Source organism: Triturus cristatus, chromosome 1_2, assembly GCF_964204655.1.
Source record: "Triturus cristatus chromosome 1_2, aTriCri1.1, whole genome shotgun sequence".
NCBI classification, from domain to species: domain Eukaryota; kingdom Metazoa; phylum Chordata; class Amphibia; order Caudata; family Salamandridae; genus Triturus; species Triturus cristatus.
In genome coordinates, this window is record NC_140580.1 from 881,360,937 (window position 1) to 881,380,395 (window position 19,459).

The window sequence follows — 19,459 nt, forward strand, 5'->3', positions numbered from 1 at the left end:
ACCCACCACAGCATGGGGCAGTGGCTCTCTCACATTGTCAGCAACTGCATGATTCTTAATCATATGTGCACATAAGCCTAAAAACAAGTTCACTTCAGTGCAAGACTGGTGGGCCATTAGTTTACATTGCCAATTGTTTTTGTTTACATTCTTTATCCATTTTGTTGTTACTTGTATACTGTAGCTGCTCAGTCCTGATGCTAAACAAGATGTTTATGCGCTGGTTAATTTTAATTTATGTTAGTCCCCTGCTCCAAAATGTACACATTTTCTGACCTGTTAGAATACTGATGTCCATTTTCATTACTAGATAAGTTATCCTACACAGTCCCTTTGTGCACCATTAGGGACTTAACCTGGTTCTTACATTTGAGAAACCTCAGCTTAGATGGTGTCTTACCTGGGTCTTACCTGTTAAACTTTCCTCTGATATGGTTCCATAGTATTCTTGGACACTACATGCTCATCGCTTAACTTAGTAAAGTTGAAGTGGACACACTGTGAGCACAACAAGAAAGCGGGGAGGTGGCTTGCTTGGTAGCTCCACCAGAAAGAAGTCCAACTAGCGATCTTAGGTTGTGAGAGGGTTGGTAAGGCTTGACAAGATTGAGTATGTATGCGGGGGCCAGGTCGTGCTGAGCTCTAAACATGTAGCAGAGGGCCTTAAACTCGATATGCTTACTAATCTTGAGCCAGTGAAGTTGATTGAGCAGAGGGGAAGCAGAGGCGTGCCGAGGCAACCTGAAAAGTAGGCGGGCTGCTGCATTCTGAATAAGCTGGAGACGATGTACAGAGGACTTGTCCACACCTAGATACAGTACATTGCCATAATCAAGTCTGGAGATCACCAAGGCCTCCAGAACAGTCATCTGAGCAGCCGGTGGAATTAGCCAAATAATTCTCTTTAGCCACTTGAGGACAGCAAAGCAGGCCAAGGTTATTCCTGAGATCTGAGCAGTGAGGGAGAGCTTGCTATCGATGGAAAAAACCCAGGTGCTTGACCTTGGGAACCAGGGTAGGCAAGTATAGAGTGTTATAAGGGTTCATTCTGTTTACAGTTGTGCATTGCAGGATATAAGTATCATAGGGCGAGAGTAAAAAAACAGTGGGTTGAGGGTGGGGGGAATCCAGTGAATGTTGAGTCGATAACATTTCGGTGAACAATATATGTGTGTTGTAATTGTCACTTCCGAGATGTAGTCATGGAAGATAGGAGATACTGTTGTGTTCTGTAAACGTATCTAATATCTACCATAATTTCTGTGAAATCTTGGAATTAGCTAGCAGCGCCTCCTGAGAGCTGTGGGCGCTTCTTAGGTATTTTATCCATGCCCACCAACTGTGATATGATATGCCTTTGAATGATTTCCATTCTGTAAGGATAATCTTGGTGGCAATGGTTAGAATGAGATCCAGGAATGCCATTTTGTGGTGATAAGGTGAAAGTGGTCAGTGAAGCCCCTGGGCCTAGGGCAATTATCAGGAAATTTAAGGTTATCTATGTTTGAAATATCTTTGATAGCTGGTCTTCACTCATTGACCAAAATACGCTACGGTGGGTGCACATAAAGAACATATGTTCTGCTGTACCTTGGGAGAGATTGCAGTTCCAACACTTATCATTGTCAAACAGTTTTAGCTTATGTTGTCTAATCAGTGCACAGTGAAGTAGGTTCATAGTGAAATCTTTTAATTGTGTGAGTGAAGGGACAACCTTACTTCGCACCGCTGTGTCACAGATCTGTGACCATTTCTCTTCTAAGGGAGGATATATGTGCAGAGATTCTAGTTGTATAGCCCATTTCCCCTGTATTGCTGTTGGTGACGTTGGGGTGGGCTGGTTAGTACTTTGTATATTTTTTATGCAATTTGTCCAGTTGAGTTCCATGCTACCAGGCTTAATACGATGTGAGGGTGGTCAAACAAGCCTAATTTAGATAATTTAGCTTTACGTTTCAGAGAAGCATAAAAGCTGTGGTTGGTTAAGTGAGTTCCGCAAAAGAGCGGGGAGTGGTATTGTCATTATATAGGACTTTGATTAACCTTAGGCCTTTGCTGACCCATGATAAACCAAGGTTAGTGATCGCTTCTGCTTTAATTTTCGAATTGTGCCATAAGGAAGCTAAGGTTTCAGTTAGAAAGGGAGTTTGGCATATGTTTATCCACTAGTTCCAGTGCTTTAACAATATCTATCAGTATTTGTCGAGAATGTGCTACCAAACGTTTTGACATGGTGATGGTGGAGGCGATGTGGTAGGGGGTTGCATAATGTGCATCCTATATCTATCCAATGAAGGTGAATAATTGTATTATGTAGCAGCCAGTGGGCACCTTGTACCGCTAAAAAGTATGATTGGTAGTGGTTTCAGTTCAGTAGTTTGCAGCCATCTTGTGTGAAATCTAATCCAAGTAGGCCAAACTAAAGTCTCTCGCGTGAAGCCCCAGGAGTGTACTCTCAGATGTGCATGTGAATAGCCAATAATGGGGTTTGGTTTCTGGGACAAATGGTTGAATAAGAATTTCCCAATTCTTTAGCCTGCTTGACTGGTATGGAGTCTGGTAGTGCTTGGGCAGTCAGACCATGGTTATTTCATGGACACGTATTCACCCTTCCACATTTGTTACATTGATTATCACACCTTGTATGCGAGGGCGTTCTCCTTCCATCCAAGCCTTCTGCCCTTTGCTGCTGCGTGGGGCACCCCTGACTAGATAGGTGGGCATCTGGGGCAGATAGGGGCAGGTAAGGAGCGAGGTAAGCACCCGGACCTTTTATTTGAGAGCGGTACTCTCATTATATGTGTGTTGTTATTGTCGCGTCCGAGACGTGGTCACGGAGGACGGGAGATACTGTGTTCAACTTACACCAACCAGTCCTCTCCTTTTCTGTGCAACCCCCTCCAGGAACTGCATACCTTCTGTTGTAATATATAAAAGATACCAACATTGGAGAACTGGAGTTACAGGTGACTAATTTCTTTTCATCTCTGTCTCGCCTATATGGAACTTTCCCGAAACTTGACGAGAATACAGCTGTGTAGTCTCAGGACTGTTTAGAGTGAAGTCAGCTGCCCCACCTTTCTGACAGTCAACATTGCAACATGACTTCAAACAATTTTGCTTACCTCCCATGACAAGCACCTCATAGAGGCCAGACTGAAAGCTTCCTACTACAAGACTTTCCATAACTGGTACTTGACCCCCCCCACCCTCCTCTACCCCGATCATATTACAGAAGGCTGAGTCTCTACATCACTCAGAATGCAGGAGGTGTAAGCAGTTTGACTGCGACATGGCTCAAGTATTGTGGCATTTTACTACTGTAGTACGTTACTGTACTTCACCATGTCCTCTATCAGCAACATTACGTTCACCTCTTCGATGCGTCTGGCCTTGGTGCATCAAATGTCAGGTCTTATTGGCATGTCCAACCATAAGAAGAGATGGATAGCTTCTTTTTTGTCGATTGCTAAAGTCAGCATAATTTGCCATTGGAGAAAAGCCACAGTTCTGACGCTGGAGGAATGTCTGACTGAAATTGCAAGCGTTGCTGAATTTGAATGTACCCTTTACAAAATGAATGACCACTTGACTTCATTTCACCAATTATGGGAGTCTTTATGACAACCCTAACCAGCTGCTGAAGGGGGCTGCCTCTTATCAAGATGATGGTACGGATTCGGTACCGATTCCACCGTCCCTTACTCCTTGCTTAGTCCAACTGTATTGTAGAGAACTATCTTATCTTGTAAAGTTCTAATTTACAGTAGTGCCTTGGAACACCCAGACTAGAAGGGGCTCACCGGGATGTCCTAGGACCTTTATTATTGCTGGATGTGAGTGTGTTCATGTGCTCTTCTCCTATTTTGATCCTGGGTGGGCTCCCCACTGCTTTAGGGGCGGGCGGGCGGGCGGTCCAGGGTTAGTAGTAGATTTGAACTCGGATGCTGCCACAAATATCCTTTTATCTTCTCTGAGGGGGTCTCTGAAATGTCCTGTAAACCGGCCAATTGATTTTTACTGCAGTTTCCACTACAGTGTGTTTCACGTCCTTAGATATTGAGTGATACTAGTTTTGGCTGGGTGTTGTGGAATTTAATGGTCTTGTATACAACAACGACTTACTGGATATATTCTCTAGATGTATGAGAGTGGTCCTAAGGTTGCTAATGCTTCCTACAAATTATATATTTTTTCTGCTAACTCACTGATAAAAATGTTTTCTTCAATGCTTGACATCTCATATTCTCCTTCTTGCCAGTTATTAAAGTCTTCAAGTATTGGCCTAAATGGTTAACATGTGGTGCTAGACCTTTCAGTATCCCTCTCATTGCAAAGGAAAAGACAGATCAAACCGCAAAAAATGTGACCAGCCTCTTTCGAGAATCTGGCCTTGCTTATTCCTTATTAAACCAAGCACAATACGCAGCATTGCTGTACCACTACTTTTCAATATTAAATACTGGAATAAAGGAACAAAGCAAAGCTTTCTTTACCTAGGATCTATAGGGACTTTTTAGGATATTCCGCAGAAACCCAGAAAGAATTTCCATCGTCTCTTGCTGCCAAGTTTGCTCATCCACTTTCAATGTCTTTGAAATAAGAGGGCAATGTTAAGGCTTGACGTCTTCCTTTGGAAACACTCTGCCTAGAGACATCCCGCTTTTTTTGTGCTCAAGCCGCTTGATCAAAGCCTTTGCAGCATCAATAATTTAGGTTTCTTCAGTACTGTGGTGCGCTACGGATTGACCTGCAAGGGAAAACTAATGTATTCCAGCGTGCTGCCGTCATCCCTCTTGTCTTGCTTCCCAGAGATATAAATGTCCAGAGTATTACCAGGTAACTTCGGCAGGCTGCCTGTTGCCAGCAGCCTTCTCTTTTTTTGATTTCGAATGCAAAGCAGTTTTGCTAAATCAAGTTGTACATCACTTTGTGAACTCCATTGGGGAAAAGGCTTTGTTCTTATTCGGTTGTTCGATTGTTTTTTCCGCAGGTTTTTTTTTTCTTTTAGAAGAATGCAATTTTCTTCATTGTGCTCTCCCTTCAGTGAAATAAAAGCACCTAGATTGAGTTTTGTAAAAAGACTGAAAAGAAGTCGCAATATTTGGAATCTGCCTTTTCTCATGGAAATGCATTGAATATTCTTGGAAATCTCTCTGGTTTTGACAGCATGAACACGCTTAGAGCTGTACCCTCTTTTGGTAGTTCAGCGGGGCAAGCTAGGCTGGGTGTAATACTAGTAATACTAAACACCTTTGAAGAGATTTGCTCTGCAACCCAGATACATTTCAGTTGCTCCTTCTCATGCTGGATCAGTCAATGTGTTTCAGTAATGATAAAGTATTACTGCAGTTTTTACTAAACTACATAGGAAACCCAAGGGTTAATAGGAGCCAGGGGTATATAATGTTTGATAGAAACAAGGCTTCCTATGACTGACAATCATAAATTTACTGAAAGAAACAATTAGGACCAGATACAATGTCCATGAAACCAGATGGAATGACATTTATTTAACAATTAAGTCAAAAATATTGGGTAGAAACAAAAAACACAGAAGGCAATATTGTGTGACATAAATCAAACAAATCTGTTAGTCACAGGTAAATACATAGCAGTAGTTCTTCTCGTATGTTAATTACTGTATACACATCTAGTGTCAGTGTGCGAGACTCAACGACGTTTAGATCCTACAAAAATAACAGGATCATCATCAGGACACTATAAATGATGCCTGAGATGGTTTACTCAATGGCAAGGAAGGAATAACTGAAAGAGAAGGTAAAGGAAGGAGAGAAAAAGAAAAGGAAATGTACTTGCCATCTGAATGAATTCTATTTGTGCAAGCACACTAGTCTATTGGTTTCACACTCCCAGAAGGGGTGAGGTGGTTATAAGAGTTAAGTGCTTAGGGCCTTACACGCAGGTGAGACCCAACCAGGATACTAAGAGTATCTGAACCAAAATGGAATGAGCCAAGGGAGTATGAATACACGGTCGGTGCTCACCATGTGGACACCCAGATTGAACAATGGAACAGGGTTCAACGAGGGAGTGCCCTTAAGTATGGCCGATTGCAACACCTGATGATTGCTCTGAAAGGAGTACAAGTGTATTGTGAAACAAGTTGGCTACTAGAAGTACGAAAAATTTATAAGCCCAACCCAACAGTTGCTAATTACCTGGGGATAGCGAACACAAATGCGGAGAGTGGCTGGTTGCGGGAGTGCTGCCACCAAGCAGCCAGGGTGGAAGGAAAGAATCACCTCCAACTGATCAATAATCTGATCAATAATTGTAAAAATGGTAATGTGGCAGTGATTAATCTATACGGCTAGGGTGCAGAGTCAGGGTAAGATTCAATTTAAAAAACTGCAGGGAAAATACCTGTAGTTGTAAATTTGTAGTGCGAAGCTGCAGCGGGGGTAAATCACGGTTCCAATGAAATGCGGGGAAGAGAACCAGAATCTGGTCTCTGAAAAATTCAAAATAACGAAAGATTGGTGAAATAATTAAAGTATTGCCCCGGAATTCAAGGGGAGGGGTTTGAGAACATCATACTTGAATCGAGAGATCCAACTGCAAATGGGGCCGGGTGCCAGGAGGACGGTAGGAGCATGAAGGACATGCCAAAGATGTCTATGCCTTCAATAGCAACGGGGTTCTAATGCACACTAGCGTGCAAATGCGCTTGGCAGGGGTGCATTAAAATTAAAGAAGGACTTGGCGTGGTAGTGCTGAGAAGCATAGATTATGGCAGAATACGACTGTTTCGCGGTTATACAGTGGAGGAAGGGATTCAGTATAACAGCCCAGGCAACTGGCTAACAAAAGATTAGAGTGCAAATAAAGTGAAAAATGAAGGCAGGCAATAGTCCTAGCGCGGGATACCATACATAATCAATAAGCAAGTGCATATGAGTATGCCAGCAAGAATTTGTGTCATGGTGGGAGTACCAATTTATATGGAGACCAGAAATGGTACAGGGAGTAAAATACATCTCCACGTATATATGGTCCTCATGTGCATAATAAACAATCAATAATCCTTTGAAAATGATAAAATAAAAGAACAAATAATAGTTAATACATAGAAGACACCAACATGCGTAATATTTTTTAACAAAAATGCGTATAAAATGCATATGAGAAATATACAAAAGATATTTTAACAGAACAGCCAAATATCAAGGTCTGAAAGGACAAAGGGTACAACTGGTCCTAAATCAAGGTGTAAAGTCATGCATCAGCTGAGCCAACGTGAAGTGCATTAGCTAAATGAGTCCATTGGTAATCATGTAGATTGTTAATGAACGCGATTCCTGTGGATGTTCACAGTGAAGACGTGTAAACTTCCATTTTATTGAGTCCAGTGTGTAGGCTGTTCATGAGCAGAATCCATTTAATTTCTGCCCTATTAAGTATGAATGAAATGTTTCCGCTTCTGTCCGGTTGCTTCACCAGAGCAACGATTTGCCATCGAAGGTCCTTCTCATTATGATTGAGTTCCACAAAATGTCCAACTAATGAAGCAGTTTTAACCTTGTATCTGAGGCGACTCCTATGCTGGCTTATCCTTATCCGATTTTTTTGTGTAGTCTGTTTTATGTTTAGCAGATTACATGGACAGGTACTGGCATAAATAATATTGGCAGTGTTACAGTTTAAAAAAATGCTGCAAAGTCACTCTCCCATTTTTGTAAATGAATTCCTTCGTTTCCATAATGAATTCACAGACACTACAACTGCCGCATTTGTGATGGCCTATCAGGCGCTAGACTCCACAGAACATTGAACGTGTGGTCCGTCGTAGTGGGGACAAGACTTGCTCTGACTAAGTGGTCTCTAATACTTTTGTTTTTGTGAAACGCAAAGATTGGTTGCTCAAATGCAGGGTCACCTGCGTTCAACATATTCCAGTGTTGCAGAATACTCTTTTTCACTTGGTTTGATGTAGGGGAAAATTAGGTTAAATGAGGTTACACACATGCCCCCATTGGCCGTGTGCCTCTGGCCAAATGATCATTGTCCCCAGATTACTGTACCACTTTGCTAATTTCCCTGTCATTCCTCCCCGCCCCTTTTTCCGGGAGTTGGATACACTACTCACCTCTCTTATCTGGGGAGCGGGCCGACACAGAGTAGCTGTGTCTAAATTGCTCCTACCAACTGACCGAGGGGGCCTGGGCGCTCCAGCCTTTGAAACATATTTTTAGCAGCACAGTTGCAATGGCTCTCGCACTGGACTGCGGAGCGTCACATGGGCGAGGCAACCTCTGACGTGGGATGCATACCCCTGCCAGCACTCCGGCGCATGCTATTACCTGGCACCAAGCCCCAACGCTCCTATCCACTACAAGTGTCGATAGCTCGCACCTGTATGCTGCGAATACATCGCATGTCCGGGGGGAAACCTCCGTATTCCCCACTGCTTCCATTGGTAGGGTTCCCCAACGATGAGAAATATTACACAGCCCGAACCATGCAGGTGTGTACCGACAACTCACTAACAGAGTTGGAATCCCTCTTCGAGGATGGGCAACTGCGACACTATAATCAGCTAGTGGAAGAATATGACCTCCCCCCGAGGGCAATTCATGTTGCATAGACGTATTGTGGCCAGTAGTTGCCGGTTTTGGGATCCAAACGCAGGCGAACCACCGACACACCCAGTAATACATGTCATACTACTTCTGGGGGTGGGCAGACACTTAGTCACATGGCTATATAAGGCCGTTAGGGAACTACTTCTCAAACCCCTTACTGCACTGCGTCAGACATGGGAGGAGGACATGGGTCAGCCGTTACACGACAAGGAGTGGGAACAGGCTCTAGAATACCCCAAAAAGGTCTCCAGAAATGCATGCTTTAAGAATATACAATTTAACATCTTACACAGGGCATATTTGACACCAAAGCGCCTACACCGCTTCTATCCAGATCCGCAATTCTTCTGCCCCCTATGCTCAGCCCCAGTAGCGGACTTCAAACACATGTTCTGGGGGTGCCCCACACTGCAACAGTACTGGGATTACATTCACGAGACACTCCGGGCCACCACAAATGTCCCAGGGATCACGTCATGGGAGGTGTGCGCAATAGGCGTGTTCAGAAGACGAAAAACTGATAAAGTACAGGTCCGATTCATGTCACTTTCCCTCCTCCTGGCGAAAAGAGGAATAGCCATGCATTGGCGGGCCCCAGATGGACCCCCAGTGGAGGCCTGCGTGGGAGCAGTTAAGAAATGGGGGGTGGCTGAAGAGGAAGCGATATGGGATGAGGAAGTGAAAGGGACGCGCAAACATCATATTTCGATGGAATGGGCACAACTACTGTGCTAATTTAGACAACAAACCTCACTGGATGAACCGGACGGGGCACCCCAAACCCAGGCAATACCCGCCACACCAATTGGACCTCCTGATGGACACCGAAATGGTACGCGCACACACCAGGGACACCCCATAGCAACTCTTAAGTAGGAGCTCATCCCCAGAATAGCTTCCCGCCCCCCATCTTCCCGCATTCACTGCAGTAGCACGCCGGATCACCAGGTGAACTCTGACAGAAGATCTGCTTCCACTCCTCCCTCAGTCTGCACACACCACCCCTCCCCGCTGACCCCGTATCAATGCTCCAGTTCAACACCCAGGTTATTAGTCAGGGATACAGGCCAGCAATTTGGTATCGACATTAGTTGGCAGATATATAGCCCAACTCCGGGGACAGAAAACCACGGCTCCCAATGACGTCAAAGGCAGATGAAGCTCTTACACCAGGGGACATGCTTATAGACATCATATCTAAAACACCCCGACTATGTGGATCGCCCTATATGCATGTACTCCCAGGTCAATACAAATTATAAGAGGCTATTACGTTTGAAGAGCACCACCAATGTACAATCTACTGCCACTTTCATGTCAGTCTATTTCAGTATGTATTTCATATATGAACCGATGCTTCTCTGTATCTAAACTGTTAAAATCTAATAAACAAACTTAAACAAAAAAAAATGAGGTAACACACACCACTTGTCTGTCTTTCTTTTCTCTATGGGTGAATAATACCTCCCTAGGGTAGTACCAAGCCCTCTTTTTCGATCTTTTTACCAGTTTGTGTGGGTAACCTCTGGACAGGCGTTTCTGTGGATCGCCCTAATATGCATGTACTCCCAGGTCAATACAAATTATAAGAGGCTATTACGTTTGAAGAGCACCACCAATGTACAATCTACTGCCACTTTCATGTCAGTCTATTTCAGTATGTATTTCATATATGAACCTATGCTTCTCTGTATCTAAACTGTTAAAATCTAATAAACAAACTTAAACAAAAAAAAATGAGGTAACACACACCACTTGTCTGTCTTTCTTTTCTCTATGGGTGAATAATACCTCCCTAGGGTAGTACCAAGCCCTCTTTTTCGATCTTTTTACCAGTTTGTGTGGGTAACCTCTGGACAGGCGTTTCTGTGACAGAGTCTGAGCCTTCGTAAAGAAGTCTTGTTTGAAATAACAGTTCCTTCTTATACACAAAAATTGCCAGTAAGAGAGCGAGTCCTGCAATTTCAGTCTTGCTATGTTGTAGAGTAGGTTTAAGGCCTTTGTAGTTAGCAGCAAGCCAATTGAGGAATTCTGTAAGTTTACCTACCAAACACTACCATATGAAGAAAGTGTCATCAATATATCGCTTCCATAGGATGATATGGCTACAAAATGGGTTGAAGTTAGAGAGGATGACCATGGCTTGAATTATTCGAAGCCTTCGAATTCTGTCACCTGGGCTTAGGCATGGGTGTGCTAGGACAGTGTAAGACAGGCAACACCAGAAACTGTGGTAAGGAACAGTGGAAACTATTGTAGGTATGTTGAACCTCAAAGGGCATGCATTCGATCCAGTGGTGGGTGTAGCATATGATACCTTATCCACTGGAATTGGTGAAATCGGTACACCAACAAACATTGCTTAGTTACAGTTGCTTGATACAAGAAACATGCAGAGAAGCCGTCTTTGTTCTTTCTTCTGTTAGTCAAGCAATTCTTAAGCAGCTGTTTTATACATTTTCTTCCGTTACAAGACCATCTCCAATTTGAGAGTTGAAACCCTAATAGAAAGACTTTTGAGCATATGTCTTTCTCTCACCTTGAGGTAAATGTATTATCATTCAACATAGTTAGTGAGATACAGGCTTACACTATAAAATAACTGTTCTTTCGATTTCCTAGTGATTAATGTTGAGAATGTACCCGAGATTTATTCCAAAAATCATCTTTGATTTTCATTTGAAGTCACGCTTATATTTGATCCTACTTTTAGCAAATTCACTGTTCCCATCAAAAACTATATACTTTAGATGTAAGAGGAGGTTTAAGATTCCTTTTGTACTGAACAAAATTATTTGGCTGGTTTAATGCATACACTATGAGTAAGTTGTAACTAGCAGTTTTACTGGAATTAGGCTTCTCACTAAGAATGCAGGATGGAATAGCAGGGTTTTTCGCTCATATGCCACTTTAAGAAATCTACAAGGTAGCAAAGTTAAGGAACAGTCATACGTTTGAAGGGCACTACTGCTTAGATGACCACACTCATTTACTTGCTAATGCCAGTTAAACATTGCTCAGACACTCGTTTAACTAAAGATGTGGTATTTTCCTCTTGCAAGTGTAACCCTTGGTCAAATGCTGCTTTATATTTCGTTTGAAAATGCATCAAATCTTTGAACGATCGGGTAGTCTAGAAGAATGATTCACTTGCGTGTAAGCATGCTTCTCTAGCTTTGGTATCTTCCTAAGTTCACAAGTGAGCAAACCTCTTCTTAGAGAAGTCCTTTGTGTATGATTTGATGATGCACAAAAGAATTTGTAAAATAATGGCAGCAGGCCCCTGATTGGCTAATGGTCAAGTAGCCAAAATGAAAGAAGGCTTCATAAATACAGAATACTTTTTGCACTTCTACAGTTGGTCATTGGGAAATCACAGAAAACATGTTTCCGTGTTCCTTTTGAGTCTGTGTAGAATATTACACAGGTCATTTAAAGCCAGTAACCTTTGCTGTGAAGGGCTGAATTCTGAGTGTAAGAAACTGGGTAATTAGTTGGGAAGGATGTGAATCTCAAACAAGTAATAGGTCTACTTTTTTCTTTTTACTGGTAACCAAGTGCCCCATTGTAACACTTGACTGACTCAGAGTGGCGAATGAGCCCAGTCCAAAGGCTACTAAGGGGAGGAGGTGTGGGCTAGTAATCTCCATTCGCTGGCATGCAACAACAACACTCAATAAATTGTTGTCCAGTCAGTCCCTTTTCTTTTAAAATGCAAAAGTACTTCTACAACACACTCAAGACTAAATTCTACACATTAAATAACAAGTATATGCATCAGGTTGATGTGAGCACCCTCAAATCACATTTTACCCCCTAGAACCGCATAATCACAATACACCCACCTATACTAGAAATAACATCACACTATAAAGGGTGTCATTATAATAACAGGGAGGCCTACTGGCTTTGTCGTGGATCACTACATTAATATATATAAGGCAGGACTACTTACTTTGTTCGGGGTGTCACATTAATATATATTTATATATATGTATATATATATATAACAGGCCTACTGGCTTTGTCAGGGTGTCGCCAACTTAACAACAACGAACGGAACAACACCCATACTCCGAACAATCATTATAAGCATTGCAGTGTTCATCAGTATTTCTTTCACTGAAGCATTATTGTGATATACGTTAGTAAAAATGTGTCAGTATTTCTTTACTTGCATCAGGCCACATGAAGCCATGACCAAACATAAGAGATCTTTGTTCATCTAAGCAAGAGAGCAGTAGCTCAAGCTGTGTTTCTTTCAGTAAGCAACATTCCCTCGGGTCATAATTTCAATATGCCACAAAACTTAGGGCGACTTTAAGAACAAATCCCATGGGCTGCAGGGGGGGCACATGTGCAAAAAATAGTGTCTGTTGGTTGCACCTCCTACCGCCTTCCACAACACATTGGAAAACCTTATTGGTGCCCCTACCCAAATTGGGGCACAACAGATCAAAAGAAAACATGTAAATTAGCCTACGCTAGGCATTATGGGACACTCCTTGTGAATAAGAAATGAGAGGTTTGCTCCCCTCTTGTCTTTCTTTGCGACCAGGTGCCAAGTGTTTTCTTTTTGTTTTAATGGATGCCCTGTTCTCTCCCAAGGCACCCAGGTCACGTAAATTGTTGGTGCTAGCAGGCGGAGACCCAAATCCATTCGACCCCAGCAGCTCTCTGGGTTCCTACCAAGACAGGCGCAGGAACTGGTAGTAGTTTCTTCTACTCCCACGGGCAGGAGTAGCTGGTTCCTGGCTCCTACACACTGTGTAAGTAATCCTGAGTCCCCTGTTTACGAGTAGCATGAGCAGGGTGGAGGAAGGCCGGCGTTACCTGCCCTCCACCCAGACAAAGGCACTGGAGATGGGCAACGTAGCCCGCCAGTAGTGTTTGCTTCGGTCCTTGGGAATTTGGGAGCCCCGAGGTCCATAGAGGGTTTGAGCTGCGGAGCTTCTGTTTAAAGTTCTGTTTGTGCCTACCTCCCTCCCCGCCCCCGAAGATGGGGCTCGCTGGCGAGCAGAACAAGCATGGGGAGGGGGCACTATGCATGACCCATCGAGGGGTGATTTTAGTACAGTTGCACTGACCCCCGAGCCCTGGTCCACCCCCAGGGGTATAATCTTATAGTAATGCGGCGTTCCACCTACTTGGTTCATTCTTTACTTTCAATTTGAAATGGAAGACCACTGAAGATAAATATCTCTTGTCCCACTGGGTCAATTTTCTTTATTCTTGTCTCACTTTGCTCCTGGTGGCCAGAAATAGCTATGAGGAGCATTCTCAACAGGTCTCCTTGCCTCTAAAGGGGCCCTTTTTGAGGGGAGCAAACATTTTGCCAGCCTTCTCCTCTCTTGCTCGTGGGGGAGTCTTGTGCAGTAACTCTTCTACCAGTTAGCAGAACACCCTCTTGTCCACAATCCACAGGCTCCAAAACCTCCTGGCTGTCTTACAGAGCACCTGTGGGCTCGCAGTGGTGTCCAGGTCTTTGCTCCTCAACTGATCCTCAGGGGGCATAACGGAGGCCAGCGCCACTGGCGGAGACTTATCCTAGTCCTGGGGGTTCAGCTGGTGACAAAGCCCTTATTTCATCATTGCAGGGTTTCAGGTGGTTTCTCCTTCCAATGGGGCATCCTTTCATTCTTCGCTGCCTCTCAGATCTAATCTCTCCTCCACTATGTAGGGGTTTATAAGTGGGCAAGGAAAGTTCTAGATGCCAGGCATCCTTGCCAATCCTAGGATGCCGCATCATCCCCCCACCCATCTCCCAATCCTCCTGATCACAGCATTCTGGGATAATCCAACATGTCAACTTCAAGGTTTCTCTCCAAGAAGCTCCTCTCAGGGTCTCCGCTCCTCCCCAAGCTGACTTTACTGACCACTCCCTTGCCACCAAACATCAAAGGCAAGCTTCTACTGTGTTGGCTCCAGAGGTCGTCTCCCTTTGTTCTAGATCTCGGTTCTCCCAGCCCAGGTTCAGTGTGAAAAGTTAATTAGTGAGAGACAGATTTCCCCCACACCACTTTCTTTTTCCAGGAACTAGTTCATTCACGGATAATTGCTCCATTTGTGGGGGTGGCATGTGTTCCCTCTAATGGGAAGCAGAGCAGTCAACTTGACCCAGTAGTGGGAGACCAATGCCTGGAATCGTACAATGAGTGGTGTCAGAGAAATATGAGAATTCTTGATGTTCCATAAGATTGATATGTAGGTGAATGAGGCACTGGGGCACCCAAAAAAAATTAATAATTATGAGTGGCAGGAGCGGCTCGTTTATTATTCACTACTCTGGCAAGGAGACAAGGAGAGCCCCATATTGCCCCAGGTTTTTTTTAATTCATGTGTACGTTGTGGTGGATACCCTAGAAGAGGCAGGGCCACCACCTATCATGTTTTAATGGTGTGGGGGGTGCTGCAGCCCCCACCAACATTAAAAAACACATGTTAGTCTCCAGGGTCATTGAGTCTGAATGTCTTCAGCTCAAGTGCAGGGACCTCTAGTGGTTAGTTCCATGGCTGCACTTTGTCATGAAAAATGTTTAAAAATAGAATGAAAGAAATGTTAATGTTTTCTTTAAAAGGCTGTGTTGAAAATATTTGATCACAATCACTATTATTAAACATTGCAATTTGTGATTTTATGAAAAATACATGTGATTTTTGTTATTGGTGACTTTGTGACAAAGCCAAAAGGTCTGCATTATGTATGTTGATGTGCTGACCCCCTGATAAAGTCAATATTTTTGTTTTAGTATTTTGAGACTTTGAAAAAGCTTGTAGTCCTGCCTTACTTAAAATGACAAAATGGCACTATTTTTATCCTTTTACATTGTTGCAGGACATAGTCAGGCCCTGTGCCCAACCCGCACCCCGCATGGTGATGGGCATCTTACTTTATGGTGAAAAAAATGGAACATTCACTGCAAAAAAACACGAAGGTTAAAGTGACTTTAAAGTTAGGCATTGTAATATGTTGCTTTGCATGGAAAAAAAACCTTAGCAATTCAATGAAATAAAAATTGGTTAAAGGAACATTGTAATTAGGTGAACACGTCAGTTAAAACATACTACTTTAAATTAGCAAAATAACTGAAAGTCACCTGTTAGTTATCTCAAATAACTTATACCTCATGCCATAAAGTAACTATAGCTCGCACCTTCACTATGCACTGCTAATTATGTCTCATATTACTTCACTCATGAAGTGTTCTATGACACCACTGATAACATCGCTGCAACATCTGAAATGTCACCCTTGATAACATTGTGCATAGTGGGATGCGCAAGGTATAGTTACTTGACATAACTAAAACTGGTGAATTTCAGTGGTTTTGTTAGTTTAAAACAGTAGGCTGTAACTGACATTTTCACCTAACCATAACATTCCTTTAACCTTTGTTTTTTTCATTGAATATCTATCTCTCTATCTGTCTATATGAACCACAGATTCCACTGCAAAAATGCTGAACTCAGACGGACCGGGGCCTCCTTTCATGATAGTGACCTCACGTCAATTATTTGCAAAGCAAACAGTGACTGTTTATTAACGCCATCCAACAGATGCGTTTCGGCAGAAGCTGGCTTTTTTCAATGTTGATTGCGCATATGATAGTACAAAGCACCTTATCAGTTTTGAACAGTCAGTGCACATCCCCACTGGAAGAAATTGTATGGCAAGGGAAGACGGACTGTTAAAAAAGGCAGCTTCTGCCGAAACGTGTTTGTTGGATGGCGTTAATAAACTAAGTACTATTGCAACCCTTCGAGTGCTCCTCTGTTTGCTTTGAAAATAATTGACGTGAGGCCACTATCACAAAAGGAGGCACCTGTCCATTTGAGTTTGGCATATTTGTAGTGAAATTTGTATTTTGTGTGTAACTTATAATGCCAGAACCACCGCTGCCAAAAGGGAAGCTACATCCACTGACATGTCAGGACGTTACTATTATGGGAAGCCCGGCTACTGAGTTCGGCGCTTTGCTGGTATGTAGCACTTGACAAAGGGCGATTGCGGCAAGACGAGGAGCGCATTAGAAGTCTATTTGGTTGAAAAAAGCACTCTCAAGAATGGTGGATTATGTCTATATTCATCATCATGTGTATACATGAGAGACCCGTATCACGTGTGGGAAGTGATTCCTACAAGAGGAGAAATGTTACGGGAATCACTAACTGATTATAACAAATAAAAGTCACACATGCAAGGTTGGTGGCACTTTAATTTCAAGAACTCAAAGTGTAGGAACATTTCGTTTTCACTTGCCATACAATTTCTTCCAATGAGGATGTGCAGTGACTGTTTAAAACTGGTCAGTTGCTTTGTATTATCATGTGCGCAATCAACATTGCGCACATGATAATACAACTCCACTCTTTTCTACTCCCCTCCATCCTATACCCACTGTATGCCACTCTACTCTGTTATTCCACTGTATGCCACTCCACTTTACGCTACTCCCCTCTATGCCACTTCAGTGTACTCCACTGTATGCTGCTCTACTCAACAACACTCTCCTCTACTCTATATAACTCCACTCTACAAAGCTTAACTACACTCTAGCTCCGTACACTCCACTGTCCAGCTCTGTACTCCACTCTATACCCGTACACCCCGTTGTACAACACTGTACAAGACTTTTCAACCCTCCATGACATAGCACTCCACTGCACTGTATGAGACTCCACTCCAATTAATGAGAGTTTCCTCAACTCTACTCCACTCCACACCACTGTACTGTACGACATACCAATACACTCTATTATACTTTACTTCACACTACGTCATGCTACTCAACTCTACTCTCGTGTATGAGATTACCTCACTCTACGCTCCTGTACTTCAATCCACTCTATGCAGCTCTATTGTACGACAGCCTACTGTACTCTATGCAACCACACTCTACAACACTGTACTATACTGTATGCCACTTTCCGACATTTGACTCCACTGTGTACCCCTCTCCACTGTAAAACACTACACTGTTTGCCACTCTACTCTAATATATGCCGCTCTATGGTACTCTACTCCACTATATGACACTGAATGCATCTCTTTGTATGCTGCTCCACTCTTTGAGACAACAGTCCACTCTACTGTACGCCACCCCGCCATTCTACTCTATAACACTGAATGTCAATCCACTCAACCACGTTCTACGATAATGTACGTCACTGTACTCTAGAACACTCTAATACACTGTAAGCGCCTCGTCTGTATAACACTTTCCAACACTTAATTACATGCCACGGCATGACACGGTACTCCAATTTATGACCCTTTATCCAACTGTATGCTATGCCACACTACTCTACTGCACTCCATGCTACTATACTCTATGACACGCCACTCCACTCTGACACTTTATTCCACTCTACGCTACCCCACTCCACTTTACTCCACTCTACTGCACTTTATCCCACTCTACACCACTGTACCATACTCCACTCTATGGTGCTCCTTGCAGCTTTATTGTCTGTCACTCTACTGCACTGTATGCAACTCCACTCTACAACACTGTACTACACTTTATACCACTATATAACACTGTACTACACTTTATGCCACTATATGACACTCTACTCCACTGTATTCCCATCCACTCTTCACCACTATACTACACTCTGGGACACTCAAGGACATGCCACTCCACTCCTCGATACGACACACCACTCAACTATATGACACTGGAATCTACTCTAGCACACTGTCCTTTTTCCAACCCGACTGTATGCCACTCCACTCTACAACACTCTGCTCCATTCTGGGCAAATCACTTAATCTCCCTGTGCCTAACAAAAAATGAATGTGTGTACTGGTGCTATGTAAAGCGCTCTGATACCTGATTGGATTCTGGTCAAGTTCGCGCTATGGTAATGACGCTAAACATCCTGTGATTCTGTGCAAATCACTTAATCTCCCTGTGCCTAACAAAAAATGAATGTGTGTCCCGGTGCTATGTAAAGCGCTCTGATACCTGATTGGATTCGGGTCAAGTTTGCGCTATATAAAACACTGCAAAAAAACCTACAAAAAAATAGATAGCTGGTTTTATGAAAATTATGACATTACCATGATGTAGCACATTGTGGTCCCTTGGGCAGTATAGTGTGTGATGAAACTTGACAAGCCTATGCATTATACCTATATGTGAGGGAAGGACTCCGATTTCCAATTTATTCCTAGCATTACGCTACCGTTCTTTTTAAACTAGTAATTGGAATGTGTATTTGACATTTTTGGCATAGTTGGCATAGAGATGGTTGGAATTACTTTCCAAACTAAATCAGGATGTTAATGTTTTTTGTTGTTGTATTTTGTATCTTACAGGTGCAGAAGGATGGAGCTGAAGTTAGACCTGTGGGCAGGAGTAAAGCAGAGCAGGAAATGTTAGCTGAAACACTGGAGAAGCTCCGTGGTGGAATTGTTCGGAAGCAGGTTGCCTCAGGCCACGAGTTCAAGGGATGTCCATTCTACAGCAAGCCTGATGTCATTCATTTCAAGGTGGGTGATGGGGTGAGGGGTGTGAACTTGAGCATCTTTCTTTTCATATTTCACACTCACTCTCTCTCTCTCTCTCTCTCTCTCTCTCTCTCTCTCTCTCTCTCTCTCTCTCTCTCTCTCTCTCTCTCTCTCTCTCTCTCTCTCTTTTGCTCTCTCTCTTTCCTCTGGAAGACAAGGAGTTGTCACTGTAGAGTTCACATTGGCAAAGTAGTTACGTTAACGGCATGGCTGCTAGTTACCATGATTTCTTCATTTTTTCTGTGACAGATGAAACACAAAATTGGCTTATGTTAACAGGGATTCTCTAATACTTTGCACTTCTAAAGACTTTCTAGGATCACTAGGACTGAAATGC

The 19,459-nt window shown here is 43.1% G+C and overlaps 1 protein-coding gene across 2 annotated transcripts in view; it reads left to right on the plus strand.

Moving 5' to 3' along the window:
• Positions 1-19,459, plus strand: part of CFAP74 (cilia and flagella associated protein 74) — a 927,349-nt gene that overhangs the window by 285,694 nt on the left and 622,196 nt on the right. For both annotated transcript variants that reach the window (XM_085609345.1, XM_085609347.1), the window contains exon 14: positions 18,931-19,104. In XM_085609345.1, coding sequence (XP_085465471.1) covers positions 18,931-19,104 — 174 coding nt within the window. The remainder of the gene's footprint in view (positions 1-18,930; positions 19,105-19,459) is intronic.